This window comes from Schistocerca piceifrons, chromosome 3 (assembly GCF_021461385.2).
Source record: "Schistocerca piceifrons isolate TAMUIC-IGC-003096 chromosome 3, iqSchPice1.1, whole genome shotgun sequence".
NCBI classification, from domain to species: Eukaryota; Metazoa; Arthropoda; class Insecta; order Orthoptera; family Acrididae; genus Schistocerca; species Schistocerca piceifrons.
This window is the reverse complement of record NC_060140.1, coordinates 327,164,004-327,178,573: the sequence shown is the minus strand read 5'-3', so window position 1 is coordinate 327,178,573 and position 14,570 is coordinate 327,164,004. Positions and strand designations below refer to the sequence as shown.

Sequence of the window (14,570 nt, the reverse complement as noted above, 5' to 3'; positions counted from 1 at the left end):
GTAGGGTGTTCCTCTGAAGTTTACTGTACAGAGTGATTTTAACTAATTGGAAAATATCAGGAAGACGACTCATGAGAGGAAAATGAAGGTCTGATGAAAGTGTATCTAGAAAAAAAAGCATGGTTTCCATACTAGTAGCCATTTTACTCAATCTGTGCACCAGTCTGTGCAGTACATTCCAATAGACAAAATTCTGTTAGAGGCCTAGTGCAGTGGTTTTAAATAGCTTCATGGGCCTTGCGGTATTGGCATACTCTCAGCAACATTGACTGCTGCGCTTACTTAAGTGCACCAACCTGTATTTGAATAGCACTGCAAGCAGCATGAACGTATTGCTCCAATGCAGGCATGCCTATACAGGCTCTTTATAGGACACCTGTCACATAATCCCCCTCCCTCCTGCATACACACAGGTAGGTAGAAGATTGGGGGGTTGAGATACAATGGCTGTATGGTCCATGTTTTGCATCACTGTGTGTGACTGGCCAATTGAAGAAGACGTTGTTGAAGTAGCCCCACACTGTAATGACATGGTTTAGAGTTCCATCATGTATAAAATAAATCACCCTCTGTACTGCTAATCCATTTCTTCCAGCAAGCAACCACAAAGAAAACCTAGTTATATACTGAACCCTTATTGCACTGAAGCTCTAAAGAAACTGGTACAGGCATGCATATTCAAATACAGAGATATGTAGACAGGCAGAATATGGCACTGCAGTCAGCAATGCCTAAATAAGACAAGTGTCTGGGGTAGTTGTTCGATCGCTAAAACATCAAATCTCCGACATCGCTGCAGCCAGAAAAAGATCCTACAAGAATGGACCAATGATGACTAAAGAGAATCGTTCAATGTGACAGGAGTGCAACCATTCCACAACCTGGTGCAGATTTTAATGCAGACCATCAACAAGTGTCAGCATGCGAACCATTCAACAAAACATCTGTAATGGTTTGGGACGTGTGCAGTTGGAGTGATATGGGACCCCTGATACGTCTAGATATGACTCTGACAGGTGACATGTATGTAAGCACCTGTCTGATAACTTGCATCCATTCATGTCCATTGAGCACTATGACAGCCTTGGGCAATTTCAGCAGGACAATGCAACACCCCACTCATCCAGAATTGCTAGAGAGTGGCTCCAGGAACACTCTTCTGAGTTTAAAAACTTCTGGTGGCCACCAAACTCCCCAGACATGAAGATTATTGAGCATATCTGGATGCCTTGCAACATGCTGTTCAGAAGTGATCTCCAGCCCCTCATACTCTTACATATTTATGGACAGCCCTGCAGGTTTCATGGTGTCAATTCCCTCCTGCATACTTCAGACAGTAGTCAAGTCCAAGCCATGCCATGTTGCAGCACTTCTGCATGCTCACAGGGGCCCTGCATGATTAGGCAGGTGTACCAGTTTCTTTGGCTCTTCAGTGTAGTACCATCTGCTCATAACCACAGTGCTGAAGGGATGCTGCATACCACAGATAATGTTATGGAGAATGGTAATACCTTTTTTAATAAAGAAGCTTGGCATCATGTTGCATGGAAACTAAGTAGTTGAGGACTTATGCTTAAGAACACATTTTTTGTTTCCATCAGATTGTCTCCATTATCCAGAAACTCCATGTCAAATTCATAGCAGAGCTAAAACATAGAATGAATGACCAATTATTTCTACAAAATATTGTAAATACCTTATCCTTGGTTTAGTTTATGATGTAGTCAATGTCTTTCATTAAGTGCAACAGGGTGCACAATGGTAAAACAACTAAGTCCAGGATATATGACTTTTCACCAGCCTGGTGGTATGTATGGAAATTACTTTCCATTTTCTTGTGGTAATAGTAAAAGTTTTTCCACTTCATTTAACATGTTGGCTGAATTGTGAGCATCAGTGGTCACAGTAGGTGGCTCTGCAGCACCAGGAGTGGCCTCATGGCACTCATTGTGTTAAGGGTGTTCTTATCTATACAGTGTACAGAGAACTAAAGCTTTTTTAATTTTTTGTGTTGTCTATGTATTATTTAGCTATATGTGCATTAGGAAAGTTCATGATTTGCTTGTGATGTATTAACTACCATACTAAGAAGTATTTAAGCTGTTATCAAAATTACCTTTTGTTGATACTGCAATTTCTCCATTATTTTAAATATTATTCAGCTGTATGTGAAACTTTTTATGTGTTGCATGTAATAAGTTCCCATGACATAGTTTTTTTTTTAATTTTTATTTATTCAGTTTTGAGTTTAGAGTGTAAATATTTTTCATTGTTTTTTTCACGCAATATATTTTTTAATTCAAAAGACAGGAATAATATTATCTTTTTTCAATTGCAGAGTACGTTTATGAAAAGAAATTTGAAGACTGGTACAAGAGGGTTGATTGTGAGTATGGCTTTAGTTTGTCTATTTGCTCGAACATGTGCTTTGTTTTAGTTTTGTCTTTTGTATTCATTCACGAGAGGTGCAAAAGAAAACTAACAATAATTTTATGAAATGGAAACCTATTTTCATTTTTGTATTCTACAGCTTTCGATCATTTTAGTTTGAGATTATTAGACTGTACATCTATGACCTCACCTAAGTGTCAACTTATCAAGTCTGTGTTCCCAAAATCTAATGTTCTATTGGTCAGTTCCCAAGTCCATCATTGCTGTTCATAGGTATCCATCATAGTCATATGTACTAAATTGTTATTGTTTGTAAAGGAAAACGGGAATTTAGTGATACAATGTTTAGTAGTGTGTTTAAAAGATGCTTATGGATCTCTCAATCAGTGACACCTTGTTATCTGTTTCCTGTGTCTAATATTAGTACCCTTCAACTGAAGAATCTTCTCTCTCAAGATAAGACCAATAGTGGCTACTCGACTTTGATCTATGACAGCAATTTCTCTATTTTACACAAGACTTAGTGGAGTGTCTCTGCAGTTGGTATTCAGTATTTTTGAAACCATTTGTGCCCTTGAAAATCTCTCCCTGGACTCTGCCAGTCACAACATAGTTTAAATTCATATATTCCACTTGTAACATGTATTCACAAACCGTATTATTTAGTTACAGTTTGCACAAGGTCAGTTTCACAAACAGATGTTTGCATTTTACACTTTTGAAATAACTTTCACTACATTCATCTTTTGAGAAAGAAAACTGCCACCATTTGCTTCTCTCAAATACCAACTATTTGTTTTTTGACCTAGTTGACTCACCATAACTATCATAACACATTTTATCACTTGTAATTACATTTATTTACATACTATTCTTCTAATATTTTGTGTATTTGATTGCACTACGGAACATGATGTACTACTTACTCCACTGCCAATGTTTGGGATCCACAAAGAACAACTCTTGCTTAAGTGGTCTTAGCAAGATTGTGAATTTCAAGTGTAGTTCAGTACAATAAATTCTGCATTTGTCAGCATGTCTCAAACTGTCTTTCTTCCATTACATTAAATAGTGTAGCAGCATTCTCTTCAGTGACCAGTGAAGAAAGTCGACCTGAATGGGTTGCACCTCTGAGTCTAAAATTCCTCCAAAATTTATTCACTGGCTGAAAATTCCTTGAACTCAATTGTATTACATATATATCTACTACCTAACATTGTCTGCCCCCAGTAGCTGAGTGGTCAATGTGACAGAATGTCAATCCGCAAGGCCCGGCTGGGTCAGAGATTTTCTCCGCTCAGGGACTGGATGTTGTGTTGTCCTAATCATCATCATTTCATCCCCATCAATGTACAATTCGCTGAAGTGGCATCAAATCAAAAGACTTGCACCCGGCGAATGGTGTACCCGACGGGAGGCCCTAGTCACACGACATTTACATTTTACCTAACAGTGACATATGAAAATTTATGATATATGAAAGTTTGTGTTGGTCTGGGGAGCAAGCACAGATAGCCAAAGAGGTTAAGACGACTGCTCGTGTAAGTGGGAAATCCAGGTTCAAGTCCCGGTCCAACACAAATTTTCATATGTCACTCTTGGGTAGTAAATCTACCAGCTGATGCCAAGGAATTTGCAGTCAGTGAATAGATTTTGAAGTATTTTTTACAGCTGTGGATTGGCAAGAGTGTCTGTTAATTCAGACGTATGTGTAAAAATGAAATTCCTCTTTTAAACCATCTGAATGCAGTAGAACAGTGGCATTGGAGGCATTTCATTAAAACATAGTTCTACAGTCAACCTTTGAGAGAAATTGTACTATAAAACTGCTCACAGTCTCCCACTTTATCTGTGAAATCTCTTAATGCTATCTGATCAACATCTGTTGCAGAACCTGTAGGTAGGGCACAATTTTTTGACTAGAGTACGTGTGTGAATAGATCTAAACAAGCACCAAAGCTCTTAAAATCATTATGAAGAGTCAAGTTTTTAACTGCACTCAGTTACCTATCTTAGTGTTCTAGATGAAGTCATCTTACTTTATAGGAATATAAAAACAAAAGTAATCAATATTTGAAAATACAACTGGATAGATTAAAAATCTATTCACCAAGCAGCAGTGGCAGCAACAGGAGATAACAGATATAAAGGATATGAAAATACGCAAGCTTTCAGACCCAGTGGTTCCTTCTCCTGGCAGAAATGATGAATGAAAAGGTAGAGGAATGGAGAAAAAAGACTAATAAGGCTTAGGAAATCAGGAGTGTTGCCCGGAACCCTGATCAGGGTAGACCAACAGGACAGAATGAGAAGGAAAGACTGACTGTTGGTGCCTGCACCAGATAAGCACACAGCTTCTCTATTTCTGAGTGCAACTCCATATGAAGTAAAAAATGTACTCACCTAGTGCCAGCAGGAGAAAATATTTATAAAGGATATGGAAAACCTCAAGCTTTTGGAGCCAGTGGCTTTTTCTTCTTCTGGGTGAAGGGTTGAAGGAAAAGGATGGAGGGAAAAGACTGGCAAGGTTTAGGAAATGGAGAGAGTTAAGAAAGTCACCCAGAATCCCGGGTGAGGGGAAAACTTGTCAGATGGGATGACTAGGTAAGACTGACTGTTAGTGCCTGCACCAGACAAGTTTGAAAACCAGAGAGCTTAAAAATGGAAGAGAGGGTAATAAGCAAGGCAGAGAATAGTGGAAAAAACATCAAGCAAGAGTCAATAAAAGAAGAAAGCTAACCACATTATACATGGTGTGCTCCAACTTCTACCTTCATCTTACAGATATTATTGTATATTTGGAAAGCTCATGGGAATGCTGACAGGTATGGCCATCATAGGCAGACAACAGTTCAACAGGTAGAGCTCTTGCCATTCTCTTGGAAAACATTGACTATTTTTTATGATTATATCTCACTGCATTTTCATGTACCTTTCAAATGATCGGTACATGAGAAAAACTAAAATTCTACAATTTTATTTTCATCTGTAGACATTATTTATCACTTCCTTTGTTGTTTTACTCAATTTTGTTTGTTCAGATGTTGATATCTCCTTTGTCCACAAGCAGCCATTTCTTCTTTCACTTCTTTCAGCTTTTTCCTTCACATGTTTTTTATTTTTTGCTAATGTCAGGTGCTAGAATGAGTCCTTTTCTCTTTGCTCTCAGATTATGCTCATTTCTCAAAATTCCCCCAATATTTGTTTCCCTGTGTTCCATTTCCCATTACTATAGTTCCAGGGAAGCACATAACCTAAAGTACACATCCTAATGACACATTTTCCTTTGAAACTTTAGATCAGTTATTTCATTATTATTAATTCACCAGGATACATTTGCAGCTTCTAAATCTCTCCTACTTTCCCGTCTTTTTTGACTGAATGACTTTATACTCTTCCTCAAATATATTATTTCAAAAATTCAAATAAAACTGTAGGCTAAGTATAGAAAGTGCACTATGACATTAAATGTCTGCAGATGTATCTTAGTAAGTGTTGCTGGGTTATATTGTATTACTGTATTTCTTAATGTACTTTTACATTGGAAAATATTACAGTTTATTTGTGTGTAGTAAGTTATTGTGTTTCTCAAAAACAGTAATATTTATTTTGGCAGCTGATATGAGCAGCTTGCGTAAGCTGTCACTCATTGCTGTTGTGTTAGCAACAGCTGCATTATTATTCATTGGCTTCTTTCTACTGGTTCATCTGAATACTCGACTGAAACCTCTCCTCTTTGGCTTATCAGTTACCAAAAAGAAGGTTTGTTCACACTACTATTATTTTGGCATTAACATAAGTCAAGATATTTTATGTATATATATTTCATGTAATTTAAATATTAAGGTAAATAACAACTACCCATCACGTAATGCCATTATGATTATAACTGCCAGGTAGTTTTATTATTCTATTATTTCAATTGTAATAGTTTTGGTGGATGAAAAGTACTGCATTTCCGGGTCAAATTAGTGTGCACAAACGTGGAAGTCAGTATTGAAATTCTATTAAATCATCACACCTAGAATTACATTCAAGTTATTATAACACTGTAACTTTTCACTAAGTACAGGACATTTTCGAAGTGGACCAATCAGTAGACATGGCTGGTTCTGACTTTTAGATGTTTACAGGAAGCTTCTCTGGGACTCAGCAGTTACTAAGATGGGATATGTTGATACAGTGAATTGTCCAATTCCACCTTAAATATTTCATTACTGCCATTCTCTGTAACATGCTGCTATTCAAGATAGAAAATAATTTTTATCTACCAGAGTACATTACAGACAACATGTAATCGGTCTAAGAGTTTTGTTGTTGGTTGTTTATATGAGATTCTGTGTATCAGAATGTGGAAACTTATTCAGCAGCAGCAACAGACAATGCCATTGTTGATACATTGTTTGTTCAAAGATGACGCCCCTTTGTGATCCCGCCAGGCTGTGAATGTGATTTATTCACAGGGAGATTTTCAGTTTGTTATTTGTGCAATGCTGTAGTTATGCTGTTGACAATTATGAGTTTAACTCTTTCTTTAGATTCCCTGTTACAAAAGCAACAGGTATAAACTTGCATCATTGAAGAATTTAGTCTCAGCTTATTTTTTTGTATATAGTGAAACCCCTATTTGACTTTTTTTGTGTGGTTCAGATTTAAAACAGGCAAAATTGAGGAAAATTCAGAATTGAGGAAGATGTTAACCCCCCCCCCCAAATATGAGTAAAAACATATGTAATTGGCATTTATGATTAAAAATTGCAATCCTCTCCAATAATTTGTGTAAAATCTGTCTAAGTGAAGGAAATTAAATGTAGAATTCAATGGTTATACAATAATTTGTGATAATGAATTTCATCAGTTCTTAGAAAACCACAGATGTGTAACACCAAATAAAAACTCATCAAGAAATTGAAATTTGTAACTGGGTACAAGGTAATCAAGCTGTTTTCCGACATGCTACAACTGCAAATTATGCATACAAAACGTGTTTTTGAGAGACCATCATTTGTGCTCACTCAGAAAAAAGCAAATATTGATGAATGTGTTGAATGAGATCAAAAACATCACAGCAGCTAAGTGATTAAAATTTAAACATAAATGTGGGCATCTGCATAATGACATACTTTGTCACGATTGCTGTCATTGTTTGATACTTTTCTTATGCGCAGCACTTCATATGCCCACCACCATAAAAGTGTTATTTCAGGCTTGATGAGAGGAACAGAGACATGAAAAAATGAGTTTACTTCACCTATTGGCATTACAAGCTTACTAGAATTCCCTCAGTGAATTACTGTACACTGTGTAAAATTTAAATTTGAAAGTAAGCTCAGGTGGTACAGTTCTGTTTCATGCCCTCTATCACTGCTGGCAGTCTTTATGTTCTACAATGTGTGGTGTGTGTGGTTCAAAGTATATACATGAGTAGTGTATGTAGTTGTTGCAAGTGTATCATGTCAGATTTGCACACGAAAAAGTCTATCACAAAACCCTTGTTCTATTTCCATGTGACATCTTTGTCATAACACATGAGCTGCACAAAAAGTATATTTTCAACATTTCAGAAAATGCTTTCATGCCTCCCTATACTCCCCTCTCCACACATCCAGTAGGTGAGCTCATTTTACTTGTGTTAGTGTGGTGTGGTGGCTGTGCCGGCTACTGGGTAACTTAATAAATTGCCAGTTAATAATTGCTGATTTGACTGCAGTTGTGTGCATGAGTTACATTTGTTTGTGTGTGTGTGTGTGTGTGTGTGTGTGTGTGTGTGTGTGTTGACAAAGATCTTAATGGCCGAAAGCTATAATTGTGAGAGTATTTTTGTTGTAACTATCTGCAACTCAGCATCTCTGCTACATGATGATTAGCAACTGTCCTTCTCATAATATTGCCAGTCAATAAGAGTTCACTAGCCAGAAATGGGCAACATTTCCTCAGTTATGACCAAGCATAATCTTTGAGACTCAGTATTTGAATTTACAAGGATGACAACTAATATTGTTGTTGATTACAGTACTTCAGAAATACATGCAAAAAAATGAGACTGAGTTGTAAGTGGCACAAGAAAAGGTGGTGGCTGAGTCCCTTCCTAATGTGTTGGCTCGGTCTGACTGTCTTATTTTTCCACTACCGTTGCATCCTAGCAGCAGTTATATCATAATTGCATTGTTAAGCTAAATGTTGCAAGTTGTGTTGGCAACACCAATTGTGGATTACACCAGCATTTCCTCTCACATCTCCCCTCTCCAATATTTCTGTCACCACCCATCTGTCTTTTGAGCCACTTATAACTTGTTCTGTCACATCAGATTTCAATAGGAAGAAAATGGGACAAAGTCAAATGAGATGTCGAGTAAGAACTTAGAATCAAGGTACACCTTACCAGGAAGAAATGTAAAATTGGGGAATTTTAAGCATTGATCTTATGGGTATGCCACAGGGGCTACAAATTTATGGTGTAGCATCACAAAAAATGTGAAAGTGGAGATTGTAAAATCGAGGTTTCACTGTAATAGCTTGATAGGACAGGTTTCTAATGGCAGTGGATAGACTTCTCTTGATAAATTTGAACCTCACACTCTTTACAGCAAGATTAGAGTAGCTGGTTGTTAATAATAATAATAATAATAATAATAATAATAATAATTTTATTGTCATTCGGCCATTACAGCAATAGACAACGTCATATACATACTAAAATACAATTAATAGTTTGAAAGAAACAACAGGTTTCTTGTTAACATTATAGTATTATATTACAGTTGATAAATTCTCTTATGTCATAGAATGGGTGGAGGACTAGCCAGTCGTGAATTGTTTGTTTGAATAATTGTTCAGGTAATTCTTGAACAGATTGAGGAAGTTTATTAAATAATTTGTACCCCATGATTTCGTAGCTGTTGAGTGACTTTGACAACCTGTGGTAAGGAATATAGAGGCACCTATTCCTTCTTGTATTGTGGCTGTGTACATTTTCTCTGGTTTTTGTTTCTGGTAATTTCTTCTTCGTATAAATTAGAACATAGTATATGTACAAGTTTATAACAGTCATGATTTTCTGTTCACAGAACAATGGTTTACAATGTGCCTTATATGCAGAACCAGTTATTATCCTAATAGCTTTTTTTTGCAGTATTAATATGTCATGTACACAGCTAGAGTTCCCCCACAAAATAATTCCATATGTTATTATACTCTGAAAGAATGAAAAATAGGATGTTCTAACATATTTTTCAGGAACACAATCCATAAGTCGCCTTAACAGGTAAATAACTCTAGACAATTTACCACTAATATATTGTACATGTTGACCCCAAGATAATTTATCATCAATGTATACCCCCAAAAATTTGACATAACTTGGATCGTCTGACAGAAGCTTGTCTCTAAGACTACAGACCATCTGCTGTGTTTTGTTTTCATTCAGCAGGAATCCATTTGCCTTGAACCAATAGGATGCTTGGTCAATTGTCTTTGCTGCACAAGTTTTAAGGCTATTGAAATCCTCACTAGCATGAAGAAATGTTGTGTCATCTGCATACAACACCGTGGTGGACTTGATAAATGACGGCAGATCATTTATCATTATCAGGAACAAAAAGGGGCCCAGCACAGATCCCTGTGGAACACCTACCTTGACTTGCTCTATACTCGACATTTCTCTACCTACACAAACAACTTGCTTACGATTCTGAAGATATGATTTTATTAATTTAAGGCTGTTATGTCTAATGCCATAGAATTCCAGTTTTTCTAGGAGTGGCTTATGCTTTACACAGTCAAAAGCTTTGCTTAGATCACAAAATGTGAGTTGAGCATAGCCCTTATCCTCAAACACTTGATGTAAATATTTGACTACAAAGTCTATAGCATCCACAGTAGACAACTTTTTCCTAAAACCATACTGAGATTCACTAATTATTCCTAATTTTTCAAAATAGACAGATAGCTGTTGGTAAATTACACATTCCAGTATTTTAGAAAAAGCTGGGACTATGGAGATTGGTCTGTAACTGCAAGGTGAGTCCATATCTCCCTTTTTATATATTGGAATTACCCTAGCCACTTTGAGTTCTTCGGGAAAATATCCTTCAGATATGCATTTATTTATACAGAATGTTAAGGGGTACACAATATAGTCTATTACTTTCTTTAGTAAATTACAGGATATGTCGTATATATCCACACTGTCTGAAGATTTCATCCGTTTTACAATGCTTAGGACATGACTAGGTGAGACCTCGGAGAACATAAACATACCTGTGTCTGTTGGTGTTCTGCAAACATTTTTAGAAAGTAACTCTGATGAATTGATATCAGGTTTGATTATAGTATTTCCTACATTTTCAACAGATTTAATAAAGAAATCATTGAATTTTTGGGGACTTATATTAATTTTTTTGCTTCTTACATCTTTAGCAACACCATTTATTAATTTCCATGCAGCTTTGCACTTATTTGTAGAATTATCAATGGTATTGAAATTATGTGCTTTTTTGGCTTCCACGATGGCTTTTTTATACTCATTCCTGCATTTTATATAGGCTAATCTGGCATGTTCTGTTTTCTGATTGCTACATATATTGTGCAACACCATAACTTGGTTTTTCATACTTGATAATTGTTTAGTGAACCATGAATTTTGTCTGTTTGTAGCCCTGTTTGTAAAGCCTTTGTCAGTTAATTTGCATTTCTTTATGGGGATATTGTCATTAAATTGTGTCAGAAATGTTTTAAAAAATCTCTCAAATAATAGTTTCCCTGACAAATCAGCACTAAGACTATAACTTGTGTCACCATGACATTGGTTGAACCAGTCTCTCTCAGCAAGGGACTTACAGAGCTGAACAATTTTGTCATCTGTGACAGGCCTGGTGATTATAACTTTTGGGACAGGCTTAGGAATATTACTATTATCAATACAGAACCTACTTGTATAGTTTAAAGATACAGAGTCATGATCTGAAAATGGAAACGCTGTAACAGCACATGATTCTTCTGTAGTTTTAAAGTTGACAAAAATATTGTCAAGACATGCTTTATCTCTTGTGGGCCTGTTATTGATTGAGTGCAAATTGCACTGTCTTAAAAGGTTTTTCAACTCAGTCACAGTACGTTTATGTGTTGTTATATCAAAATCTGCATTCAGATCTCCACCAATTACTATGTCATAATGCAACCATCTGGTTCCTCTTAGTACATCTAACAGCATGTCCAATTTTTCTAGAAATACATTGATGATACCCTTAGGTGACCTGTAAAGGGATACTATTACTAACTTAAGACTGTCCATAACTATACCAGTGGCTTCAAAGTTCTGTTCCTCACATAAATAATCTAGGTCCAACTTAACAATGGAGCAACTGAATGACTGATTAATATATATTGCCACACCACCTCTTATATGCAGTTTTCTACAGTAACTATTTGCTACATTATAGTTATCAAGTTTGACAACTGTAAGTACACTCTCAGTAACCCAATGTTCACTCAGACAGAAAATATCAAATTTGTTATCTAGTCCAAAACTGTTTACAATAAATTCTTTATCTATTAGTCCTTGAACATTCAGATAGCAAATTTTAAGATCATAATTGTTGTTTATTTTAGATTGAACGTTTTGGTGAGGTGTTGTGAAATTTGTTACACTACTTATCTCCTGGGCTGCTTCATCCTGCTGCCTTCCACTAAAAAATCATTTAGACGGACAGGAGGTGCTGTTTTCCGTCTACACGTAACACTTGATGCTGCTTCTCCTGCTGCAATTCTCATTTCTCCTTTTAGAGGCACTATAGTTACTGTTGCTGGTGAAACTTCTGCTGTTGATGCTACTGTTACTTCCTTTTCCACTGCTGCTACTGATAATGCCACTGGTGACTGTGACGCTTTACATGTTTGCACAGTTGTAATTTTTTCATCATAGGGTGTATCTGCAGATGTTTCTTCCTCATATGCTGTTGGTGCACTTTTCTTTTCTGTTATCATTGGCAGAAAACCTGTTGCAGGTAGTGCTATTTTTACATAGGCACCCACTCCTGCTGTCTTTATCACCTGGAGAATTTCTTTCGCCAGCACTTTCTTGCCTAGGTTGTTTCTGTGCAGTCCATGTCTAGTAAAATGCTCTCTTACTGAACTCGTTGCTTCAATGAAAGTTGTGTGCACAAAACCGCTACAAATCTTCCTGAATTTCCGATTTGTCGCGATGATTTCTTTGTTTACACACGAATCTTCCGTTAAGTCGTGTCTGTAGGGAATGTTTACAACAAATACCTTCGCCTGTGAAATTTTTCCTAGCGATTCTTTCACTGTTCTTACAGCAAGGCTGCTTTCATTTTTATAGACATCGTTTCCCCCTCCGATTATGACACAGTTGACGTCGCTTTTCACGGAACTTTCACAGTTTTTCAGCACTTCTCGTAGAGGAGCACCAGGTTTCGAAATTCCAATCACTTTATATTCGGACTGCATATCAGACATGATTGTAGCCAGTCCCTTGCCATGACTCGTCGATAATATGTATATTTCTTCCTTCTTCTTCTCTGTTTCCTTTTTTGTCTCGTGTCCAGTTTTATTACAAGTTGCTCTCACACGATTTTTTCGTTTAATAGTATTTGATGGTAACGTGTTTCTGCTGGCACTTTTTTGTTCAACAGATCTTTCCGAGCAGTTACCTGTTACACTGAGATTTTTTGTCCGTGATTCTGAGCTGTCTGCACTTAGAACATCGTATTTATTCATTAGTGGAACACGAAAAACATTGGTATTTAAGACAGGTCGAGAGATTTTCTTAGGCCTAGTATATACACACTCTCGTTTGCCTGTTTGCGTATCTGTGGGAAGGTCCATATAGTCGATCAAACTTTTCAGCATTTCTGCATATTGTCTAGCTTTACTTAAGTCACTTTGCAGTTCTTCCCTCACACTTATTTCGAGTCCCGCGTTGCACATTTCAAATGCAGTTTCAAGACCGTTGCACTCAGTTCCACAGTCACATGTAGGCCTATGTTGACCGAGATTTGCTTCCATGAAACAACAAGAATGATACCATTTATGCGCCACTACACATATTTTAACACCTTTTATCACTTTTTTTGCACATAGCATACAATTCACTGACGGTAATTTACCGATATTCACGGAGCGATTTGCCACTACATTCATATACGCCGCCATCTTGGTATAAATGTCAGTGAGGTGTAGAATTAAAACACTCCCCTAATATATAACTCAAACAATCAATGGTTTACACAAAAATATTAATTTTCTCTCACATGACTGTTATAAGGGAACTCTGGCAGAGGCATCACAGAGGCTTTTACCAAACCTTAAAAAATTCACTTTCACATGGTAACATATAATATTCATAGATTGGAACACTATTAATCAATTACATTCAGAGCCTTACTTCCTAACACTAACAATACATTATAACAGTTCCCACTTTACTTCTTTCTTGCTTCTATGCATGGTCATTTTAAGTGCACCATTTTCTTGTAAGATATAGTATTGGTAAAAATTGGAAATAATATCCTATAAATATGTCCCATAAGCATGTCCAGAAACAAATGCCATTTTGTTTGTGTCAAGAATGGTCAGTAGTCAATGGTGCAGGATGTTTTCCTGTTGACACCATTACTCATTTCTTATTGGTTGTGTTTGTCTCCATATTCAGTCCTTTGACAGTGATACTGTTGTTAGACATTACACTTGCAACTGTCTACTACATCAGCCACTCCGTATTTATAATTTTGAGGTTGTGTTGGCATAAGAATAAGATTAGTGATTGGAGGGTGAAAAGTGTAAACAGTGAAATGGAGTTCTGTTATTGCATGTGGGAAATGGCAGAAATGATATTTTGCTAGTGTTTCATCAGTATAATTAAACAATAGATCCCCCTACTCGCCACCCACCCTGTTGTCATGTGTGCATGTGAGTTGCATTTGCATATGTGTGTGTCTGTGTGTGTGTGTGTGTGTGTGTGTCATTTAATTCCAATGAAGGCCTTTTTGGCCTGAAGCTTATTTGTCTGACATTTCCTTTGTTGTGCTTACCTGCAACTCACCATCTGTGCTATATGGTGAGTAGCAGCCTATCCTTTCCATATTATTGTCATTATTATCTCCTGGATTTTCCATTGTTTGAAAAAGGTAAAGTAATTTTACTGGAAATGATAGGATCTA

General features: G+C 36.7%; 1 protein-coding gene across 1 annotated transcript in view; it reads left to right on the top strand.

The window, feature by feature from the left end:
* Positions 1–14,570, top strand: part of LOC124789492 — a 52,105-nt gene that overhangs the window by 31,803 nt on the left and 5,732 nt on the right. The window contains exons 3-4 of the mRNA XM_047256872.1: positions 2,339–2,386; positions 6,008–6,153. Of these exons, the coding sequence (XP_047112828.1) occupies positions 2,339–2,386; positions 6,008–6,153 (194 nt within the window). The remainder of the gene's footprint in view (positions 1–2,338; positions 2,387–6,007; positions 6,154–14,570) is intronic.